The sequence below is a fragment of the Microtus pennsylvanicus genome, chromosome 22 (assembly GCF_037038515.1).
Source record: "Microtus pennsylvanicus isolate mMicPen1 chromosome 22, mMicPen1.hap1, whole genome shotgun sequence".
NCBI classification, from domain to species: Eukaryota; Metazoa; Chordata; class Mammalia; order Rodentia; family Cricetidae; genus Microtus; species Microtus pennsylvanicus.
The window spans coordinates 16,231,169-16,254,250 of record NC_134600.1 but is presented as its reverse complement, the minus strand read 5'-3'; the positions used below and the strand labels follow the sequence as shown (position 1 = coordinate 16,254,250).

At 48.7% G+C, this 23,082-nt stretch overlaps 1 protein-coding gene across 6 annotated transcripts in view; it reads right to left on the bottom strand.

Annotated features, from left to right (window-relative positions):
• Positions 1–23,082, bottom strand: part of Mtcl1 (microtubule crosslinking factor 1) — a 129,973-nt gene that overhangs the window by 23,506 nt on the left and 83,385 nt on the right. For 3 of the 6 annotated variants that reach the window (XM_075955926.1, XM_075955928.1, XM_075955924.1), the window contains 5 exons: positions 17,756–17,878; positions 14,305–14,535; positions 11,692–11,889; positions 4,442–4,609; positions 327–581 (listed from right to left, as the gene is read on the bottom strand). In XM_075955926.1, the coding sequence (XP_075812041.1) occupies positions 327–581; positions 4,442–4,609; positions 11,692–11,889; positions 14,305–14,535; positions 17,756–17,878 (975 nt within the window). The remainder of the gene's footprint in view (positions 1–326; positions 582–4,441; positions 4,610–11,691; positions 11,890–14,304; positions 14,536–17,755; positions 17,879–23,082) is intronic. The other 3 variants (XM_075955925.1, XM_075955929.1, XM_075955927.1) reach the window with 1 other exon arrangement.

Below are 23,082 nucleotides of genomic sequence, written 5' to 3'. Positions count from 1 at the left end.
TGCCCGTCCAGCACAGATGAAGGAGCTCCTCTACCATGTGCTCCAGCCACCCTGCACCATTGACTGACGCGAACCACGCCTTTTAAGTTGATCTCACGGGTATTCTGGTGCACCATAGTAACTAACACGTGGCGCACAGGAGAAGAACTCTGCCACAGGAAATCTAGCCTGTCTCACTCTTCCTCTGCATGCCCTCAACACAAGGCAGGTGACAGCAGCAAGCTGTTTCTGAGGTCCCCTGGCTCCCAGGGCCATGAGCTGTCTGCATGCTGCTTGCTCTGGTGCAGCTGCCGCCCACGCCCACTCTGGAGCTGTGGCACACCTACCTGCTCCACCCGCCACAGGAGTTCCTCTCTCTGTCGCCCCCACTCCTGCCGCTCGCTGTCCAGACGCTCCAGCAGCTCCACCTTCTCTCGGTTCCAGTTCTTCTCCCGGTGATGGATCTGCCAACGCAGGTCCATGACCAGGCCGTGGCTGTCGGCCAGCAGCTTCTGGTGGACCTCTCTCTCCTTCTTCAAGGCCCCTTTGCCCTCCGCGGAGGAGTCGAGCTCTCCCAAGCTTTTCTCAGCCTTCTCTTCCAGCTGCCAAAGAAGACAAGACTCAGGGCTACCCTCTCTGAAATCCAGCATTGGAGGCAGAAAGAAAGCTGCCAAGCCAGTCTGATTCCATGGGAAAACGAAGCAAATTTCATTTTTAAGGCCAGAATTTAGAATGTCGGATATAAAATCTCCTAGATTGTCGAGCACCGCTCTAACAGACTCCTTGGGTCTACCTCCCTCCCAGTCTTAGTCACTCTGTCTTCTGCCTCTACAGCTCTTTGTAGGTGCTACCATGCTCGCTTGGTCCAGTATCTTTGGCCCCGATGTGGGACAACAATGGAACCCAGTATTCTTTAATAAACTTTTCTCAAAGACCCAGGGGTGAAATGTAGAAACCAGAGAACTACCAAAGAGGAAACAGGTAGAAAGCAGAGAGAAACAGTATTATGCAAAGGCAGGGGAACTCGGGTGTGCATGTAGGGCTTCCTTCCTCTGGGCGCCCACGAAGCATCCTAAGTGCTCTTGGTTCCTAGAACCATCGATCACTGCACGTGGTGCTCAGGGAGCACACCAGACTTCTCCTCGGAAACTATGCGAGGCAGGTAACGATGGGCACCTCTAAGCAGCTGAGGCAGAAATGCAAACGGGATAAATGTGCTGGTTGGTTGGCTCTTGTCAACCTGGCAGAAACCGAAACAGATCTTGGAAGAGGAAATCTTAATTAAGAAGAGGCCTCTTTAGGAATGGCCTGCAAGCAAGTATGCACGGCATTGTTATGGTTGATAATTGATGGGGGAGGGGAGGGCACAGCCCATAGTGGGTAGTGCCATGGCTAGGCTGGTGGTCCTGGGTTCTACAGGAAAGCAGGCTGAGCAAGCCATGAGGAGCAGCCCAGGAAGCAGCTCTCCCCCATGGCTCCTGCATCAGCTCTACTCTCCGGGTTCCTACCCTGACTTTCTGCCCTGCCTTCTTTTCAATGACAGACAGTGATAGAGAAGTGTGGGCCGAAATTAATTCTTTCCTCCCCAAGTTGCTTTAGGTCGTGCTGTTTTACCAGAAGAGAGACCTGCCTAAGACAATAAAATTCTAAATTTCAAAACTGAAGGCATCCTAACACAGAGAAATGAAAACACACAATCACAACAAAACCCAACCCTTGCCAGGAGACCTGTCCTTCAGACCGACAGGGGAGGCTCTTTAAACAGAAGGAACATGGGACCAACACTTGATCTGTCCAAAACACGTACTATGAACACAGCAGATATCACTATAAAACTCCTTTCCTCCATGTAAATTGATGGTACAGAGGGAGGGGATGGGGATGAGGTTCCTAAGGGTCAAAGGTTGATGTGGGTGTTGCTTTCATTGGTTAATTACTAAAGAAACTGCTTGTCCTCATAGGTCAGAACATAGGTGGGTGGGGTAAACAGAACAGAATGCTGGGAAGAAGGGAAGTTAGGCAGTCGCCATGCCTCTCCTCTCTGAGACAGAGGCAATGGAGCCAGTCGCCAGGTCAGACTGGCTGAATCTTCCCCGGTAAGCCACTACTTCGTGGTGCTACACAGATTGTTAGAAACGGGTTAAGCAAGATGTGAGAACTAGCCAAGAAGAGGTTAGAGCTAATGGGCCAGGCAGTGTTTAAATGAGTACAATTTGTGTGTTGTTATTTCTGGGGCTAAGCTAGCCAGGCAGCCAGGAGCCGGGCGGCAGGAACACAGCCCGCACCTCCTCACTACAAAAGGTGTGGAGGTAACAACTCCAAGGCCCGCTGGTTAGTTTTTATAATCAGCAGGGAAGAGAGACCCCCCAACTGAGGAACTACCTCCATCAGGCTGGCCTGTCTGCAGGGGAGTTTTTTCTTCGGAGAGCCTAGCAGCCTGTGCTAGGTCTTAAGGATTGACTCAGCAGACTAGAAAGGCTGTGTCTTGCTTTGGTTTCCGCTATACAGAAATGCTGCCATGGGCCTCACACATGCAAGGCAAGTGATTTTATTTTGAAATTGGTTCCTGTTTGTTACCAAGCATGACCTCAGACTTGGGATTCCCCCTACCTCAGTTTTTCTACAGATATGTGCCACCAAGCCCAGCTAAGCAAAGGTTGTCTGTCCCATGTATTGCTGGATCCTCAGTATTTAGAGCAAGGTCTTAGTTTGGGAGAGAAAAAAAATAGAGATTTGGGCTCCACTGAAAATATCTGGGTTTTTGATTTGTATTTAAGCAGAAGGCCAAGCTGACCCTGGGATGTGTATGTTGAAGAAATGTCCTGAGCAGGCGGGGCAGAGGATGAACCCGCTGTGGTACTACCTGGCTTCTGAACTTGAGGTCCTAGCTTGTTTCCTGGCAAGGAAGGCTCTGTTCTCCCCTGAGGCTTTAACTGCAGCCAACACACTGGTGGATTTCAGGCTCCTCTGAGACAAACATACAATGTTTGAAAGTGGCTCGCTTGACATGTATGTCTTCCTTCTTACCCACACGATCCCCTGCATACTTCTGAAGGGACTTAATGGCTCCTCCTGGAAGAGCATCCTCGCACACTTCTCCCCTGTGGCTCCTGGCAGACTGGACACCAGGATGAACAGAGCATCTGGTAAGAAGCCCTCTCCTGAGCAGCCAGGAACCAACACAGGGCCACAGTTCTATCATTTCCTAGGTTGGGCCTGACTCTGTTCCTGCCTCTTCAAGGATATGAGCCTTAAACCTCAGAAGACAGAGCAGGTGAGCTTGTGGAATCTGGTGGCAGATGGCAGCAGGGCGCCCAGGGTCGGTGGCAGTACAGGTGAACTTGGAGGTCCCTACGTTCACGCCACAGAACAGGTGAACCTGAGGGGTGCCAGGGGTCAGTGGTAATGCAGGTAAAGTAGGGAGGTAGGCTGGGTCAGGTGGTGGTACAAGTGATCTTGAGGGGTACCTGGTGTGGCAGAACAGTGAACATGGGGAGTCCTAGGAGAGCTATTTTCTTCAGGGTGACAGGCTCTTTTCATCTTTTATCACAACTGAGCCTGTTGACAAGGTAGCTCCTTCTTAGGGGGCTTTTTCCTTTCATGACTGAGCCAATCCGTATAAAGTTTTCATTACTTTATAGTTTGCCTCACAACAAAGGCTAGAAGATACATGCCACACACAGGCCTTGTTCCTGCCATCTGACCTGACAGCACCCTGGAGCAGCAGACACTGTGTGGGGGACACCCAGAGAAATAGCTCAGCAAAGGCTGCTGCTCCCTATGGGCGGAGCCACACTCCCCAGGCTGAATGTAAATCCTCACTAGAGGTGGGTCACCTGGGCTCTCCCCATGCTAGCCCTGACTCAGATCTGAAGCACGCTGCCCCTTCTGGGCCTCGGTTTCTTTGATATAAAAGGGACATTGACTTGACAAGGTTTCCAAGCCATGAGTGGAAACTCTTTTCAATTATTTCCAAAATTCTAAAGGGCAGCCACCTGTTGTCTTTTCTCAGAGGGGACAGAACCAGTCTGGAGTCAGTGCGAAGGCGCACACCTTTTATCTCAGCGTTTGGGAAGCAGAGAAGCAGGTGAGGCTAGCCTGGTCTACATAGCAAGTTCCAGTCCAGCCTGGTCTACACAGTGAGACCTTGTCTCAAAAAGAAAAAAAAAAAACGAAAACAAAAACAAACACCTCTACTCTGGTTTCCTGTGGTTCAAAATAGACAGCTTCACATTCATCGACATTCTTGTTTAGCACCGAGGGAGCAGACAGCACAAGGAAATACCACTGGTGAAGATGTATTCACCCTCGGGAGGGAGACTACCTTGAACAACGGGACTTAGGAGGTGAGGCCCTTCAAGGACAGCCTCAAGACCCACTCCTCTCCCTGCCCCAACCTGGTCCACAAGGTTTGCTGGATAGGGACAATGTTCAGGAGGGAGGCGGCCCAAGGGGTGGGTACCTGCTCCAGGCGGCACTTAAGTACAGCCCACTCCACATCCCAGGCAGCCTTGTCGCTGGCATACTGCTGCTGCAGGCGGAGCCGCGCATGCTCATCTTCCCGCAGCTCCGAGCGGAAGTCCTCCAGCAGGGCCTTAAGGGCCCTGAACAGCTGCTGATTTTCCGCCACCTGTGGGAACAGAGCCAAGGGAACCTCATTTAGGAGTGTCTCAGTCAGTCGAGGCTGCAGCGCCTTCCAGGTTCCCTGCAGAAGGCACCTGTGGGTGGGGTCTACAATCACCGAACAATGGCCAAGATGGTCCCCTCTCTGGCCAGAGGCCTCCTGAGCAGGTGTGTTCAGAGGCTGAACCATGGACTGGTGCTGTGGGCACCTAAGGCATGGGTGCTCTCAAGCCTGAGGGTTAGTTTAGAATCAAGAAGTTGCCAAAGGCCACTGGGAGCCCTTGAAGCCAGTCTGTCGGGCGACGCTGCGGGACGTCAGACACCCTGTGCTCTGAGTTGGGCTGGCTGCTGTGGTACCCATCGCTCCAGTGCAAGCAACTGAACTAGAAGTAATCGATGCGGGCTGTGGTACCCATCGCTCCAGTACAAGCTACTGAACTAGAAGTAATCGATGCGGGTCTACGAACTCTGGGAGACACTGAGCAGTCACTCTTTGACTTCTGGTAACTCAGAGACTAGGACAAAGACAAGCAAGGCAGAGAGGGAGGGAGCTTCTGAGAGTCCCTAATTAAAGCCTGAGGGGAAATAATGCTCACCTTACTCACAGGCGTTTGCGGATTCCAAGACGCAACTCTGCCCTTATTACTGTTTGTGCTTCACATAAAAGCAATCAGACTCCAGACCCTGCCCAGTCTTTGAAGGCACACTTCAAAACTCTGATTTATGTTCTAGTGAGTGCTGGCATGGGCATTGTATCACAAAGGTTCACACGCAGCACCTGTAACCCCAGCATGGGGAGAGTAAGACCGAAGGATTGCAAGTTCCAGGCCAGCCTGGGCTATGCAGTAAGATTCTGTCTCTAGGAATTGAAGGGGTGGGGGGCGGGGGAGGAGAAAGTCTGAATTAAATACTCTACACTAGTATTTACTGGTGACAAAAGGCTTAAGAGTGCGTTTGAAAACTTTGGCAGATAGGAAACGTTAAGTTCTATAGTTACTCCACCTATGTGACTATGCTTCCCCAGTCCTCACAGAGATGGAGACTCATGAACAGGAAAAACTCCACATCAGAGGTACCCACAGAAGACCTAAGGGTAAACATGAGGGCATCTGGGTAGGAAGAGCCGCTGCTACGGTCCTCTCAGAGATGCGCATCTTCGGAAGGATGCGGGGATGGCTCAAGGGCAAAGAGCACTGTTTGCTCTTCCAGTGGTCCTGGGTTTTTTTTATTTATTTATTTATTTATTAAAGATTACTGTCTCTTCCCCGCCACCGCCTCCCATTTCCCTCCCCCTCCCCCAATCAAGTCCCCCTCCCTCGTCAGCCCAAAGTGGTCCAGGGTTTGATCCCCAGCAACCACAGGGTGGCTCACAACCACCTGTAAATTCAGTTCTAGGGATCCAGCACCCTCTTCTGGTGTACCTGAGTAGAACATGCACATGGTGTAGATATATTTGCAGGCAAATTACTCATCAGCATAAAAAAAAACCCTCATTTTTACATAGGATTTTCTAAAGACTATGTTTCCTGGGAGATTTATTTTTGCCTTTAAATCCTTAAATAAAAATCACTACCTTTGGGCTGGAAAGATGGCTCAGAGGTTAAGAGCATTTCCAGAGGGCAGGGTTCAATTCCCAGCACCCACATGGCAGCTGTCTATAATTCCAGCTCCGGGGAATCAGACACCTTCATACAAAATGCACATAAAGGTAAATGATTTTTTTTTTTAAAAAAATCACTACCTTTTGAATCAAATAAAATATAAGCGAAAAATAACCATAATAGTTTTGATCTAGTCTTTGGGGCAGTCATTCCATTCACATGGAAGAAAATGCAGTGAAGTATGTAATACACGGAGTCAACACTTCTCCGTGAACCCCACATCATATAACAGCTTGGTCTGTGATGGCTCAGCCCTGTACCACATGACTACTAATGACATTAGAATCATATGATGGTTCAGCCCCTGTGTCACGTGACCACTAAGGACCTTAAAATCAAGGTTTTGCAGCCTCTTTGCAGATTGAAAATTTGCTTCCTCTGGAAGCAAAGTGAGCACTTTTTGGCATGAGCAGATATTGGATCGGATAAAAATTAAGCCTAAATATTTCTATGCACGTTTGGGTTCGAGTCACCAACATAATACCCTATGATCCCAGGACAGTATTTATTACCAGAGAATGAGCTCCAAATGAAGCCAGGGGGACGGTGGCCACGAGAGCAAGCAAACCTTGCTATCATTATCACCCAAGAGCCCTGTGTGGGTGGCAGGAAGCCAGGACAGCTTCTGCCATGAACACACAACACTTATGCCACAGGTGGGCATGGGTCTTCTAAACGTCTTTTATGCAGGCACATAAATCCAGTAAGGATAAGTCACCACTACTTTTCATTTCTTTCTTTAGACATTTTATTTATGTATTTTACGTGTATGTGTGTTTAGCCTGCATATATGTTGATGTACCACATGCATAGTTCATAGATGGTTGTGAGCCACCATGTGAATACTGGGAATTGGACCCGAATTCTCTGGAGGAGCAGGGTAGCTCTTAACCGCTAAGCCATCTCTCTAGTCCCTACTTACCATTTCTTATGGGCTAGGATGTGTGCTAACTTATTCATCTATATGACTCTTATATCCTATCAATCTTCATGCATTTTATAGAGGAAGAACTAAAGCTCAGGACAAACAGGTATGCCAGGGTCCCACTCTCTAGACTATAACTTAGGTTTGTCTCCACCATGGATAGACAACCCAAGGCAGAAACATTTAAAATGTCTCATTACAATGTGCCCAGTTATTTTCTTTTCATTTTGTTGGGGGAACCATCCCACCTCTGAGAAACTGTTGTCTCCTTCATTAAGGGAAATAATAACATTGGAGCCACCAAAAAAAGTCACCATTCTTATGTCTTTTCTGATGCCTTTTGCTGGGATAGATTCTGGAGTAAAAAGGTGACCCAAAGCAAGGTAAAAGGACAATGGATCAATCCTAGGAGGGTCTCTGTGAGTTCAAGGCCACTCAGGGCTATATAGGCATGACTTTGATACATAAAGATTTCTTGATGTGAAAAGTCATTTGGACACAAGTTTTTTTTTTTAACACCTTCATGACAGAGCCTAGCTATGTAGCTTTTTGGTTTATAAATTTCAGCACAGGTTAAGTTAAATAAAACAAAACAAAAACACATGATTTCCCAAATCTCCTCAAACTGGATGGTTGATACCAATGGCTCTACTATTTCCTGTTCCTTTAATTGATGGCATTCCAGTCCTTCACAGCTCATCTCTCTTGGGCGGGACACTTCAAAAATGCAAAATGAAGGCCTGTGCTCACAGGTCACACTTTACGACAGGTTCAAGGCTGCCCTTCAGTCCCCCAGATTGCCCAGTGAACCTGTGGTACATTCAGAGCAAGTGAAGCAAGGGTATGGCTAAGGTTACAGACTAAGATATGTAGGATGCAATGACAGCCACTTTCCCAGGCTCTGAGATTTCGGAGATGTACAAGTCACATGAAATTGTACGTATGGGAACAGGAAGCCACCGTGAAGTTAGCCTGGCTCACCTCTGAGTCCTCCATTACCTCTGGAAATGGGCTTAATCTAAAGGTGAATGGAAAATACTGACCTGTCCCTGTGGGGCGAAACACAAAAGGCCAGTCACAAAACAGAGGGGATGGCCTTTTATTGTTTCAGCTATTCCTATTTATTTCAGCTATTCACAACACAGGGGGGGTTCTGCAATGTTGAGGGAGCTGCCCTGATTACCTGACCCTTGCAGGCCAGTTTCCATTCGACCAAGACGATAGGGGAGCTTTTGTGGTGTTCAAAAAAGCAAACAGATCAATTCCAGGCAGTCCTGCCTTCCCCCCATTGGTAGGGAACACAAACAAGACCTTCAAAGGACAGATCTGCGTATCAGCCGCATTCTCCTAATGAAACCATTTGTCACTCCCGCCTTCATTGTCACGCTGAGAAGAAATTCAACATGCTTTTCTGAACCCATTATCTTTCTGCAGATGAAAGAATGGGCCCCCCGAAGACGGGCCTTGGGGGTGTATTCTAGGGCGGGAGTTCTCAGGAACGATGTTCACTTTCGGGCAGAAATCATTTATTTTCCTTCCAGCAGGGAATGTCCCAGGGGCTCATGGCCAGGAGGGTTCTGTGTCTACCCACGAGTCCCCCAAGAATGCAATCAGGTGGGTGAGGGGCCTCTTCAAGAGGCCCCTGTTAAGCAGATTAGACGGAGAATTACCAGCTCACAAGCTGAGAAACCAGGGCGGGCGCTCAAACACAGGGGACCACTGAAGCACTGTTGAAGAGCACCAGGAACCCCGCACCTCCCTTGTGGAAGGGACGCCGCCTAAACGTGGTGGTCCATGGTGGCAGTCTTGACATGCTAATCTCATCTATTAGAAGTGCTCTTTCTAGACGTTTCTTTATCTTGGAGGGAAAATAGAGAGGCAGTGTGGACAGCTAGAACACAAGGCTTCGAGTGCTAGGATTAGTTAAAGCCTGTCAATGGAGGGAAGAAGGCCCTGAAGGTTCTAACACTGTGGCTGGACTGGGGACCAAGGACTCTGGGAGCCGGATGAATGAGGCCTTAGAGATTAATGTTAAACCACACTTCATAAGCTATTGCTGTGAATCTTATGTTAGGAGCTCCACATCCACAGTATAAACTGTCATACCTCTGAATGTCAGAGTAACTTTATTTAAATAACTACTCTCATGCCAGGAAAGCAAGCTGTTTTCTCTCTAGCCACAGGATCCCAGCACTGGCAACGTGAATCACCTCTGTTTCAGGCCTTGGTCTCAGGGATGACTAAGGAGAGTAGGAAATGCATACCCGGCCGATGTGAACCATACAGCTAGTTCTCCCCTGCTCAGCCTCGGCTTGACCCAGCAGCAAGGAGAGAATGAAAGTGCAGACTGTGTTTAAGGTCAGTGCCATGGGACTGTGTAACTAAAGACAGGAGGCCGGAACATGGGCACTACTGAAGTTTGCCAACCTGATGAATTTTGCTTCTGATCTGACTCAGTGTGGTTTGGTAGTTGATATTTTTTAACTTCTCTGGCTATGATAAATGTAGCTATCTACAGCCCCGCACTGTGAGAATGCTCAGTAAGATACAAATCCAAGACTGGGCCAGAGAAGTTTTGTTACATTTTATCACTTGCTCCTTCATCCTTGGGGAAGCCGATTGGCCTTGTTTCCCATGCGACTTATCACTCCCTGAGGTTCTCAGGGCTTTGTCGGGGGCCACGGTTCTGCTCAGAAGCGCTTTAAGACAAAGACACGTGGAACGGCTCCTGCATCCAGGCTGCCCAGCCAATAACCGCACCACTCCCAGAGAGGCGAATCTTTCTAGCGGAGAATGTTCGTCCTCAGTGAGCCAGCTGTCGCTTACAGTAGGGCTCTTTAATCTCCTGTCCTCTTCCGAATGCCACTGTGTACACATTTGCTTTCATGACTGCGGCGGGCTGGCAGATTCAGTGAGCTGCAGACCTGGTTCTGACATGCGCACTCCCCCATCAGCCCATCCTCCAGCATCTCCCATGTCTGTCTCTCCCACTTTTAAGAGTAACCACAGAAGGCAAGGGGAGACGAACATTCAAGCACTGGTGGGTGGCTCCGGCTGAGGGCCTTTTCAGTATTTTTCACCCCGGGGTAACATTTTCCACGACTGTTTAGAAAACCAGCCATGTTGCATCTTTTCTCCCAAAGTGTTGGGATGCACACCTGGGAAATGCCCATCACGGGATCTCAGTTGTGGCAGGTCTGTCTACTGATGGGGGCCAATAACAGACACTGCAGAGGTCTAACCAACAATGCCTCGCTTCAACACAATAAAATGCCTACATTTTAAAGCTTTGTTCACAATCTGTAATGTTCTAGTTTCTAACTAGATCACTGCTGGAAAACTTATTCCATGACCTCAACTCTCCCCAGGGATTCTGGCACTCTGACGCACTTCCTGATGACTCCGAGGAGAGGCTCCTTTGAAAGTTATTATCTCCAGCCTGAGTCACATTGTTCAGGGAAAACGAAGGTGGGTGGGGTAGACAACTGTTCGGATTTGTGTGTGAAGAGAAAGTCTCGTCTCCCCTTAGCCGCTCTACAAAGGCATCGCTTTCTCGCTGGAATCCGCACTAAGGCCTGGTGACAGCCATCTCCCACTTGACCCGCACCACTTTGGGCAGAGGGGACAGGCGAGAAGAAGCAGCTGCTGGACACACTGCACGAGGAATCCGGAATGGCTGTGGCTGGAAGGCTGGGCCGTGCCCAGTGCCAAACCCGTACCCTTACACCAGCAAGCAGGCAGCCAGCCTGGGGACCCCGGGCTTTCTGTAGGCGCAGAAAGTACTTGGAGAGCTACCTCAAGATCTCAAGTCTCCAAATCAAATACAGCTGCACTTTGTTAGAGGAATGCAAAGTAAATAAATAAATAAAAATAATAAGATTTATGTCACCAATAGTGGGTTTGGGGGGGGGGGACTGGTTTTCAGGGTTTGTCTGTAGTATCACTGACACCAAACATTTAGTGATGTTTAAACCCCCCTCTCCTCTTTCCACAAATGCTATTTTCCCAAAGTATTACCATGTATTTTCATTTGGATGTGTGTTTTAAGTGGTCAAAGAAAAATGTGAAATACTTTGTACACGATGGGAATTTGAACAAATACTTCTTTATTTTTCCTTATAAACTATGCTGCCAACACAGTCCTGTTGGCAATGACAACCAACAAGTCCTGTAAGGTTGTTCCCTGGCTATGATAAGAAGAGTATTCTCTCTTCTTAGAAGTCTGTCTAATGAGTATCTTCCTTCTGAGATCAATTTTCTGGAGCCAAGGGGGCACATACTCAATGGGTTTGACCTTACACTGGTCCTGAGTTAGGGGTCAAGTAAATGACTTGATGAGCAAGGATGAACAGCCCAACCTTACCCCCGACACAGACAGGCGGTTAAGACAGTGGAGGTCTTTTCTGTACCCAGGAACTTCAACATTTGAATAAGATGACAAGAGACATGGCCAACTAGTTTCCTTCTGTGTACAGAAGGCTAGGCTTAGAGCTAGGCACCCACCTGCCTGTTGAGTGGTCCCCCATCTGCAGTCTGCAGCCGTGATCCGTGTTCACTGATCTGTACTGGAGAGCGTGGGGCATGCTCTCCCACGGGAAGGCCGCAGCCTCGCTCAGCATCGTCTTGGTCTGCTCCATCTGTCTGGTGACCACCCTGGACACCGAGCTCAGCAAACCCAGGCACGTTCTCTGGATGTTCGCTCTGAAAGAAGCACACAAGATCATAACTTGGCTTACAACCTTTTGTTCTACAGAGTGACTTTCCCCCTGAGACAGAGTCTCATTGTGGGAGTAGCCATGACCAACCTCTGTGTGAGACCAAACTCCTGGTCTCACATGAGCCTCCTCCTCACACTGCAACTCTGTGTGGCCTGCAGGTGATCTGGTCCCCAGACTTTTCCTTGGGTAAGCCGTCACCTGCAGGTGATCTGGTCCCCAGACTTCTCCTCGGGGAAGCCCTCACCTGCAGGTGATCTGGTCCCCAGACTTCTCCTCGGGAAAGCACTCACACCTGCAGGTGATCTGGTCCCCAGACTTCTCCTCGGGGAAGCCCTCACCTGCAGGTGATCTGGTCCCCAGACTTCTCCTCGGGTAAGCCCTCACCTGCAGGTGATCTGGTCCCCAGACTTCTCCTCGGGGAAGCCCTCACCTGCAGGTGATCTGGTCCCCAGACTTCTCCTCGGGGAAGCCCTTACCTGCAGGTGATCTGGTCCCCAGACTTCTCCTCGGGGAAGCCCTCACCTGCAGGTGATCTGGTCCCCAGACTTCTCCTCGGGGAAGCCCTCACCTGCAGGTGATCTGGTCCCCAGACTTCTCCTCGGGGAAGCCCTCACCTGCAGGTGATCTGGTCCCCAGACTTCTCCTCGGGTAAGCCCTCACACCTGCAGGTGATCTGGTCCCCAGACTTCTCCTCGGGTAAGCTGTCACCTGCAGGTGATCTGGTCCCCAGACTTCTCCTCAGGTAAGCCCTCACACCTGCAGGTGATCTGGTCCCCAGACTTCTCCTCGGGTAAGCCCTCACCTGCAGGTGATCTGGTCCCCAGACTTCTCCTCAGGTAAGCCCTCACCTGCAGGTGATCTGGTCCCCAGACTTCTCCCCATGATGCTAGTCTCACTCACTGCACTTCTTTCACGTAAACAGCAAAGATGCTCCATTTATTAGAAAAGATTAATGCAGTTTTATTCTTTGTAAGTTATGACTGCTCACAGAGGCAGTTTTATAGATGACAGGAGGAGGAATCCCAAGTGTATTATCAACAAGAAACCTCAGAACCACATCCAGGTTTGGCTTCACCATGTTGCTCCATAGCATGGATGCTGGGAACCTGGTTGAAATAATTTTTAAAGATGTTCTTCAATCTGAGGAGAGAGAATTACCATTCACGGGGTAACTTAAAATGTCACACAGTGTTCACTAGAGTTAAAAACAGGCAAAAGGCTTCAGCAGCTCAGGGGCTCCAACTGCTCACAATGCAGGAGCAGCTGTGTTAGCGGCTGGTGTGGCTGCACTGGACGCCCATGCTGTGTGTCACCGTACTTTGACAGAGAATAAGACTGGGGACAGGACATGCAAAGCCACGAGGCAGTCTGACCTGTGCTGTAAAGGGTTGGTCAGCCGGGCAGTTGTGGCGCACACCTTTAATCCCAGCACTCGGGAGGCAGAGGCAGGCGGATCTCTGTGAGTTCGAGACCAGCCTGGGCTACAGAGCTAGTTCCAGGACAGGCTCCAAAGCCACAGAGAAACCCTGTCTTGAAAAAACCAAAAAAAAAAAAAAAAAAAAAAAAAAAAGGGTTGGTCAGTGACGAGTACAGTGGCCCACACCTGCAATCGCAGCAATCTGGAAGCTGAGGTACAAGAACTTCTGTGTTCAAAGCCAGCCTAGGCTCCACAGAAAGTCCTGTTTCAAAAACAAAAACCTAAGGGGTAGGAAGGAGGCTCAGGGGCGAAGAAGACTGGCAGCTCTCGCACAGAGAGGGACTTGGGTTTAGTTCCCAGCACCCACATGACAGCTCACAATCACCTATAACTCCAGATCCAGGCAGATCTTACACTCCCTTCTGGGTTCTGCGGGCCCCGGGTACCAGCCACACACATGGTGCACAAGACACACAGGCAGGCAAGAGACTCATATACCAAACAAACAAAACTAAATAGAAAGCAATAAACCCTGCTCTCTAAATCTAGGAACTGAGACACAAGGGGTCAACATATACAAATGTCAGAGGTGACAAAGGGACCCAGGTGAGGCCCAGAAGGGTGCCTTACAAAACTGGGGGGAATGGGCGGCACACATTTGTGCACCCGCTTTTATAAACTACTGTGCTCGAATGACAGTGAAGACCTCGGGGTGATGACTATTTAGCCTTTAAAGATTTATATCCACCCACAGAAAGGGGGATATGAGCAAAACTATTCCAGAGGGGAATTAAAGACCAAGTCCAAGTCCAACACTCGCTCGTTTTTCATGCATGCCTAGATAGGACACGGTTTCCATGGCTTGGATTGATAGCAAAAGATAAGTAAAAACAAGAGGACACAATGGATGAGACAGCGGTGTGGGGGTGTCCAGAATAAAGCAGATGCAAATTAAACGGGCTGCGTGGGCGGGGGCCCTACCTCCGCGAAATCCTCTCCTCCTTCCTCCATCTGCTTCCCTTGGCGCCAGTGTTTCAGCAGCCACCTGAGCTTGACATAGAAAAGGAAAATGTTCTGCTTCAAGGACCGGAGCTCTTGCTGCAGCAGATTCTTCTCGTCACTCCAGGTTCGCTTGTGAAGGGTGTTCTGCAGGGCCAGGCTGTGCATCTCCAGCTCTTTCCACCGCAAGGCGTAGAGGTGGTCCTCCTCCATCTTGAACAGAATCAAGAAGCAGCTGTGACAAGAGGCTGCGCCAACGCGCCATCCCAGCCTGACCAAGGTTCTCAAGAGCAGCCTCTGTCCAACCTCAGTGGTACACAGGGGACGTGAAACACCAGAGTCCTTACGAGGTTAGGGTGATTAGTGACACCCAGATGTACAAAACCATGAATTTTGTGATTTGGAAGCAGGTACTACTTCAAAGGAAGGCTCTGTAACCATCTTCACTGTCAGCCTCTCTCCACGCTTTTAGATTATCTCCAACCCCCGACCAGGAAAAATGCTATTTGGATGTACGGCTTGCGATGGACTCAGATGCCATTTAAGGAGACCCCATCTCTCCTCTATGCCTGTGCTTGGCACACAAGGGCTCATTTACTATAGCAGGGAAGAATAAGAAACCCACCTCTTCCTGAGGTTTCTGGCTCCTCTTGAGCCCTGGTAGAGAACACTGAGACAGCGGAAGGGCCACTATGCGCTGCAGAATTAGAGCGGGTGGCTCAGAAAGAACTCTTCCTGAGCACGCAGGACTCAACCGCGTACACCACGGGCAAACGTGATGACACGTTTCCAGGTTTTAGCATGCTCATTAAATGTGTTCACCACTCAGGGAAACAAAAACTTCACTCAAGAATTACCCATCTCTCTGGGCTGGAGAGATGGCTCAGTGGTTAAGAGCATTGCCTGCTCTTCCAAAGGTCCTGAGTTCAATTCCCAGAAACCACATGGTGGCTCACAACCACCATGTAAAGAGGTCTGTAAAGAGGTCTGGTGCCCTCTTCCGGCCTTCAGGCATACAGACAGAATATTGTATACATAATAAATAAATATTAAAAAAAAAAGAATTACCCATCTCCATCTCTGCATTAAGTTCCTCTGCTTTTTCTTTTCTTAGATGGGGTCTCACTATGGCCCTCAGACTGCCCTCTTGGGTTAAAAGCAAATCTCACGCTTCACCCTAAAACGTAGCTATAACACTTGAACCACAGACATATGCCACCACAGCTGGCTAAGGTTTTTTTTTTTAATTTCTTTTTCTTTTTTTAAGTATCCATACGGAGCTCTTCTAAGCAGGAAGCAATTCTTGTGTCAGTACTAAGCAAAAGGTGCAAATAAAATCTTACTTTGCAGATAAAGACGCAGGGATAACCTTTATTGTTGTGGAAGTGATACAGGAAACGAGGGGCTTCTGAATCAGAGCAAAATGAGGGTCAGAAATGGCAGCCCTACCACTGCCTTCCGACTTAATGCTTAGACCAAAAGCCAAGGAAGTGTGCTTATCCTCATAAGGTACTAGATTAATCCTCAAGAACCACAGGATTACAACTACGACTGCCTGGTGGAGACAGCAATACGGCCGGTGTGCTAAATGAGGGCTGATACCCTTGAGAAGGTCCACATGGCTATGCAGGGACCTAGCATCTGCTCTACACTGGATTTCGAGCTGGAAGAGGAAACACCCGCTCAACAGTCCTCGGAGTGGCCACGCTGGTTATGCCCAGAAGGTCGTGACGGCACAGAGTGGGAGACAGCCTGATGCACTGGCAACCCAGCTCTGCAGCTCCTCACTGCTCCGTCCCCGACTGACCACCTCAGTGGCTGCGAAGACAATGGTAACTACTTCCCCGCTGCTGAGGAAAGGTCAAGGTTCAGGGAGCTGGGCCTCTGAGGCGCTCAACTGACTCCTGGCAGCACCTGTGCAGACCCTAGGCGACCTGAGGACCTCCGTTCATACTCTTCCATCTGCTTTCTTTTGAGTGTTCACTGGGGGCCTGAAGAGCTCAGAGCCTGGCCTTTTGCCCTCTGTCCTTTCCCTTTCCAACACCTAAAAGAGAATGCCTCCTCCCTTGAAGGCTTTCCAACCTACTCCTTTATCATAAGCCCACAATGGGACTCCGCTACTGTGTCACCAGCGTCTCCAGTGATGACCTCACTTCTCAAAGCATTTTTGAGGCCATGAAAACGGCTGCATGTGAGTGCATATATGTGCATGGGGGGTGGGGGGTAGATGTCCCTCTTATGTAACCCTTTGGTAATGATATGCGAAGCTTTACTTCTACAGGAACCGTTCCGAAAGGAGTGTGCAGCTGGGGAAGACACAGGAGGAGACACCAAAGAGTCTGGCATCCAACTCTGCACGTTCTAAGCTGCAGGGTAGAGCAGACGCTCCCTTAATCAGCCCATGACCGGTTTAGAGCCTCTCGGTCCAATCGCCATGGAGGTATATGCCCACAGCACACATTCCCAGCCAAAACAAACCTTGGATGTACCGAATGACTCATTTTGCAGAGCATATGTGTTTTAGGAGCATCAAGGTACATTACTCGATGCCAACGGCTCTGCTTTGCTTCCTTTCGAAGCTACGGCTCTCTTCTAAGAACGAGCACAGGGGAGAACAACCGTGGCAATTCTGCATCTAGATACAGTTCACAACTTAATGAGATGCAAGGGCAGTGTTCTTGGAGGCCCAGGGCAGGAGCACCTGGATCTGGGAAGCCCCTAGTGGATAAAAGGGATAATTAGTCTGTAATACGTAATTTTAAAAATAACTACAAGCTAATCAGGTCATAGCTCAATTAGTAGTTGGTTTCTGAAGGCGACACTAGGGGTGAGTCGGTGTTTCTATTGGACAGCTCCCTTCACGGTGACAGACACACGGACTGGTCTCATTTAAAGCCCTTGTTTCTTGTTAGTTTACTGGTGGGCATCACTGCCCACCTGGAGATTTTCCTGAAACCACATTTCTCCCTATCCAAGGTCTTGTTTTCTGTAGTTTGTCATCGGTGGGCTAATTGCAGTCCAAAAATATTAACTAGGAAATTCCCCCAAATAGTTTACTGCACGATATTGTTATAAGGGTTTAGTTATCCCTGTTCATCCCTATGGTGCATGATCTACAAGTTAACAATACAGGAATAAACAGCCGGTGAGAGCTTTGGTACTCTCTGTGGCTCCAGGCATCTCTGGACTGTCCTAGCATGGCTTCTCCGTGGCTTAGGGGAGTCAACATTACTGAAACAAGTGCTGCAGAGTACCTAGGTGGACAGTTTGCACTGGCGCATTTAAGAGGGAGCCTCTCCACCGAATGACCTGTCTATACGCCTGTGGGTCTTGGCACCTGCATGCAACAGACAGCATTATTTTATGAGGCATCATGGCATTGCTCCCGAGGCACTGGGAGCGGATGTGCTGGGGATCCTCATGAAATATTTACCTTACGGATCTTGTTTGTGTATGTCTCTGTCTCCTCTTGATGCAGTCTGGCCGCCTGGGCGAGCTGACCCTGTAGCTCTTCTAGCGACACACTCTGCTCGGGTAAAACGGGGGAGCCCCTGAGCTGAGTGGCAGGATAAAGGAAGGGTTTAGTGGAAGAGAGAACTCTGCCTCAGGTGGTGACGCAGGACACACATCCGGACGAGGTGACACACACACAGGGGACACAGCACAGCGGCTGCAGCAGTGGAGTGACCACCAACCCCCCTCCCCCCTCAGGGGTTATCACAGGGGAGCCCTGCTGCTCTGGGCCCAGTGGCTCTCTGAACTTCCCTGTATCTTTCTTTACAAGGGAGATGAGACAACCATAAACTAGCTGTGGTAAAAAGCCAGGGTGTACAAGAAGGCTCTCTGCTACCCACAGGGGCTTCTAGGTGGTTCGTAACGTCCAAGTAGGACTCGGTGATGACATCTCAGTCCAACTTGGCCACTATCACACAGTCAGTCTCTGGGATTCACATCCCTGAGCCAATGGGGTCTTCCTAGGGGGTCCGACTAATCTGGCCATAGGCTTGCATACTGGGGATTTTTCCAAGGGTGCCTTTAATCCCACAGCATGGCCCTGGTCACTCAAGAGTGGGTGTGGCTCCTTCTAAGATAGACACCTGCTCCTAAGTCTCTCTGTCATACCGTGTCCAGGAACCCCACAGATCTATTAATACTTACTGCACTCCAACCTAGGGAGAGGTCAAGGGACCTATACTATTATTCTTATAGATAAAGGTTACACGTTGTAATCAAATGGCCATGAAAGGGACTAGTGAGGATTTTTGAAAGAACGGTTTATTAAAATCTCAGGCACCATTGAAATTTAAGCAAAATGTTTACCCAATTAGCTTGTGCTAATTAAAGGTAGATAATTTAAAAAGCGAAAACAGGACAGGGTCGCTATGTAGTTCAGGCTGTCCTTGAACTCTGTATATATTCCAGGCTGGTCTTGAATTCACAGAGATCCTTCTTCTGCCTCTCAAAGGAGTATGCCACTACACCTGGCTGGGGTAGGTGGTTTTAAAAACTTGGACCTAGGGTGGACTGTTATAATAAAGACATGTTATCTCTCTAGCTCCTTTTGTCTACCTTTAACTAACTTCTACTTCTCAGTGAGGAAACTATTCTGGATGTTGGTGTTACTCGGCTTGTCTTTGGGTGAAGACCACACGCCAAGGACAGAAAATACAGACCCCAAAAGGCAGCGCCAAGGCAGAGAAAGCTAGACACTGGGGGTTTGACAACTTTGCAGTAAACTTTAGAGTTCCAGAAGATTTAAATTCACTGGGCATGGTAGTGCATACCTTTAATCCCAACACTTGGGAGGCAGAGGCAGTTTGAAGCCATTCTTTCTGACTTACATTGTGAGTTCTTGCATAGCCATAGTGAAACCCTGTCTCCAAAAACAGAAGATGGGGGTGTACGCAGTGGCTGAGCACTCGCCCAGCAAGTGCGGGGCCCTGAGTTCTCCCCAACATTAAATACTTAAACTCATCCAACTTTAAGAAACTCAAGAATGGGGATCATGAAAAGTTACTCTGGTCTGTGAGTTGTTGGACAGTGTTGTGGGATTTCCTTGAATTTATCATGATGACTAACTTCAATGCTACTGGCTTAACTACTTTTAAACTATGTGCCGACTTGGGTAACAACAACTTGCTCTTCCCTTATGCCTGCCTGGAGCAGCGCTCAACACCCTGTTTATTGTCCATCTGATAATCCCGTTTGTTATCTGAAGATCTCGGCTGAATGCCGGTGTTCGCTTACTCCTACTCTTTCACTTCCTCGTATTCTATTTCATTTTGAAGTTTGGTATCTTTATAAATAAAACCCTTCGTCTGTTTCCTGCAGGTATATATGATGCATTTTGTTCATATTTGCCACCTGCTCTCCTCCATTCCCTCCCACCTTCTCTTCTTCCCACACTTCCCACGTTCATGTCATTTTTGTCCTCATTATAATCCACGCAGCTTAGTTCGGACTGTCTGTACGGACATGGCTGCAGGTTTATTTGCCTGCTCTAGATGGTGGACATTTTTCTAACCGTGTGTTTGAAGTTCCGCACTGTGAGCTCATCCTCAGTGGGTATTTATTTAGTGATCGTGCAGTTAACTTAGTTGGCAGTGTGGGTGTGATTGCAAGTTGACTTGTGCTTGCCAAAGACATCGTTTTAGACATAATCCTTGGTGACTCTTAGAACAAACGGGAGACCTAAGTTCAAATCTTGGTCCCGGGTAAGGTCAGCCATAGTTCCTTTTCCTCTCAGCCCCACACCTGTGCTGGTAGACAGGTTCCTGTTGCCTCACTTCTGCCTGCCAACCTGTAGGCAAATGTTTTTCCTGCTTACTGTTGTCATTCTCTGCCAATGGTCTGGACCAACACCGTGTCTCCTGTTCCTTTGGAACTACTGAAGTCAAGGGTCACCACCCCTGGCAACTACTATCCAAAGTCACATGTCTAAAGGCCGGATACTGCTCTCTGTCCACCTAGAGTGAGTTCCGGCTCTAGAAGATACCTGAGAACTCACTATTGAAATAGATTATATATATAAATTATGTATTTTTGTTTATGTGCCTGTGTGAATTTATGTGCGCCTGTATATAAAGGTGCCTGCAGAGGCCAGAAGAGGGTGCCAGAGCCTCTGGAAGCAGCATTATACTTGCCTGAGAGCTGCTGGGTGTGGGTGCTGGGAAGCAAACTCTGGCTCTCTGGAAGAGGGGCAAGTGCTCTGAACTGCTGAGGCATCTCTCCAGCCCCGCTGTGCCTCACATTTTCTGCAGGGGATCCGGGTACTTACGATTCTGGGCACCACCTACAGCACTGGGGTCACACCAGGGAAGATTCTGCAGCTCAGGTATTTCTACAGGGTTGTTTCAGGGGACCTGGGTGCTTTCTGCCAACTTTACTTTCTAGTTTACCCATTATGGGTTTGAAATGTGAACACTCTCGATTTCAGAGTCTTAGATAGCAGACAAAGTGCTGTGTTGCTAAGAGACAATCAGACATTCTCATCAAGTTCACTGTTATGAAAAGTACATCATATGATACCTTGGGAACTAAATACAAAATTCACTTACGCTTTATATGCACCTTATACACAGTCTTAACACAATTTTATACATTTTTTAATAATTCTGTGTGTGATGCTGCATGGTATGGAGTTTTCTATTTATGGAGTTATGTGGATATTCAAAAGTTTCAGGCGTTGGGATAGTTTGTTGTTCAGTTCAGATATGTTCACTCATATACTTTAGTTTTAATCTTAATAAATATTTAAAATAATTATAAAGAGCTAAGCCTCATTCATCAGCAACACCTGACTGACAGCATGTCTTTCTGTTTGAGCCACCCTTGTGCAAGGTCACAGGGAGAGCTCTTGAGGTCATCTGAGGGTATTCACCTGGGACAACAATTTCTTACGGAGGACCCGGACCCGGACCGGCTGTGTAGACCACACCCACTTTCAATTTTCCTTTTGCTAGTGAAGTACTAGAACACTTGCGGTCACTCCAGTGTTACAAAGAACGAAACACAAACATGCCGTGTCGGAAATTCTTTCTAGAGTGGTTCTACTGTCACACAACTGCAAACAATCACATACATGGAGGGAACATTGGCACGCAACACAAAGTTCCTGTGGCAAAATACATGCTTTATCACCAAGTCCCCAAAGGTTTGAATGTAAACACCGCCCTTTGCTCATTTACCTATTTTGAGCACAACAACAAATGACGTCACCCTGATTTTTTTTTTCTATTAAGTCAGTCTATTTAAACACTAGACCTACCTGTTCTGTGGCTGCCAAGACACTAACCTTGAAATCAAACCTCCCTCCCGTCAGCATTCTGACACCCACCATCCACTCCCGCTCACCCGCACCGCTAACTTTTTGACCAGGTCCAGATAAAGCTGCTTATAAATTAGCCCCGGGCTTAACAAGATGGCATTGCTATCACAATAAGCAAAGGGAGAATGCTTTTTCCCTGCGGCCCTCCACTACCCAGGAACCGCGAAGACGGTGGAACCCCGCAACTACTCCAGGACCATGACTTCACTTCTGGTGCATTCCGTTTTGTCCTGGCCACTTTTCAGACTTGGCAGATGAGGTCCACACATGCACAAATACTTGGCACGAACCCCACCACACAGTTTTCCTGGGACTGGTATTTCACAGCTGAGGCCTGAAGGACCACAGATACTGTGCGCTTCAGCGATTACAGGATAAAGAGGAGGAGCGAGAGAGACCTGACCCAGAAACTCAATCCTCTGGCTCAGGCTTGGTTTCATTGATGTATGAAACCCGACCGGTGCCCGTGCTTGGCCACTTCTCACTCAGCACTATTTTTAAGGTGCCTGCACATTCCACGTGAAATGTCCTATACGATGCGTGCTCCTAATGAGCGAATCTCTTGGCACGCTTAATGGGAAACACAGGGGCAAAGTCGGGGCGGGGGGGAGCCCAGGGCCCACAGGGAGCCTCCTGCCAGTGCATTCTGGGGTGAACAGGCAACAACAGGAAACAGGAATGTCGATCTTTCTAAGTCTGGTTGTCTGTAAGTTCTTTTTTTTTTTTTTTTTTTTTTTTTGGTTTTTCGAGACAGGGTTTCTCTGTGGTTTTGGAGCCTGTCCTGGAACTAGCTCTTGTAGACCAGGCTGGTCTCGAACTCACAGAGATCCGCCTGCCTCTGCCTCCCGAGTGCTGGGATTAAAGGCGTGTGCCACCACCGCCCGGCCCCGTAAGTTCTCCTGGCTGCTAACTTCTGTGTGTTTGCATCAGGGAGTCAGCAGGTGTGATGGGTTCCGACTTCTACCTTAGAGCACGCTGGCTCGGACACATCTTCCTGTCCTAGGTTTGGTGAAGTGTGGCGTGCCAACAGCAGGCCATCTATATTACATCTGCTTGCTGTCTGCTTAGAGTGAACTTTCCTTTCCCTCCTTGCTGTTAGCAATACTGCCATTAGTGTTATTAGTAGTGACCATAGCTTAAACCTGGGCAAAAACAAAAATAACCCAAACAACAACAAAACGATCTCCCAAAGTAGCGACTTGCCCTTTGTCCCCCAGCCTAAACAACAGAACTCCGAAGTCCAAAAACCACAGAAGGTGCCTCAAAGAATGGGGCTGGAGAAGCCTAGCCTTTAAAAAAGACTTCCGTTTAAACGCCAGGGTTCTTGCCCATCGGCGTCCTCACCCCCTCTTGCCTCTAAGACCCAAGGACAGAGAGCTCAAGGAGTTTTACACATGGGTACAAGTTGGCCTGAGCACAGACTCTGTGGTTAA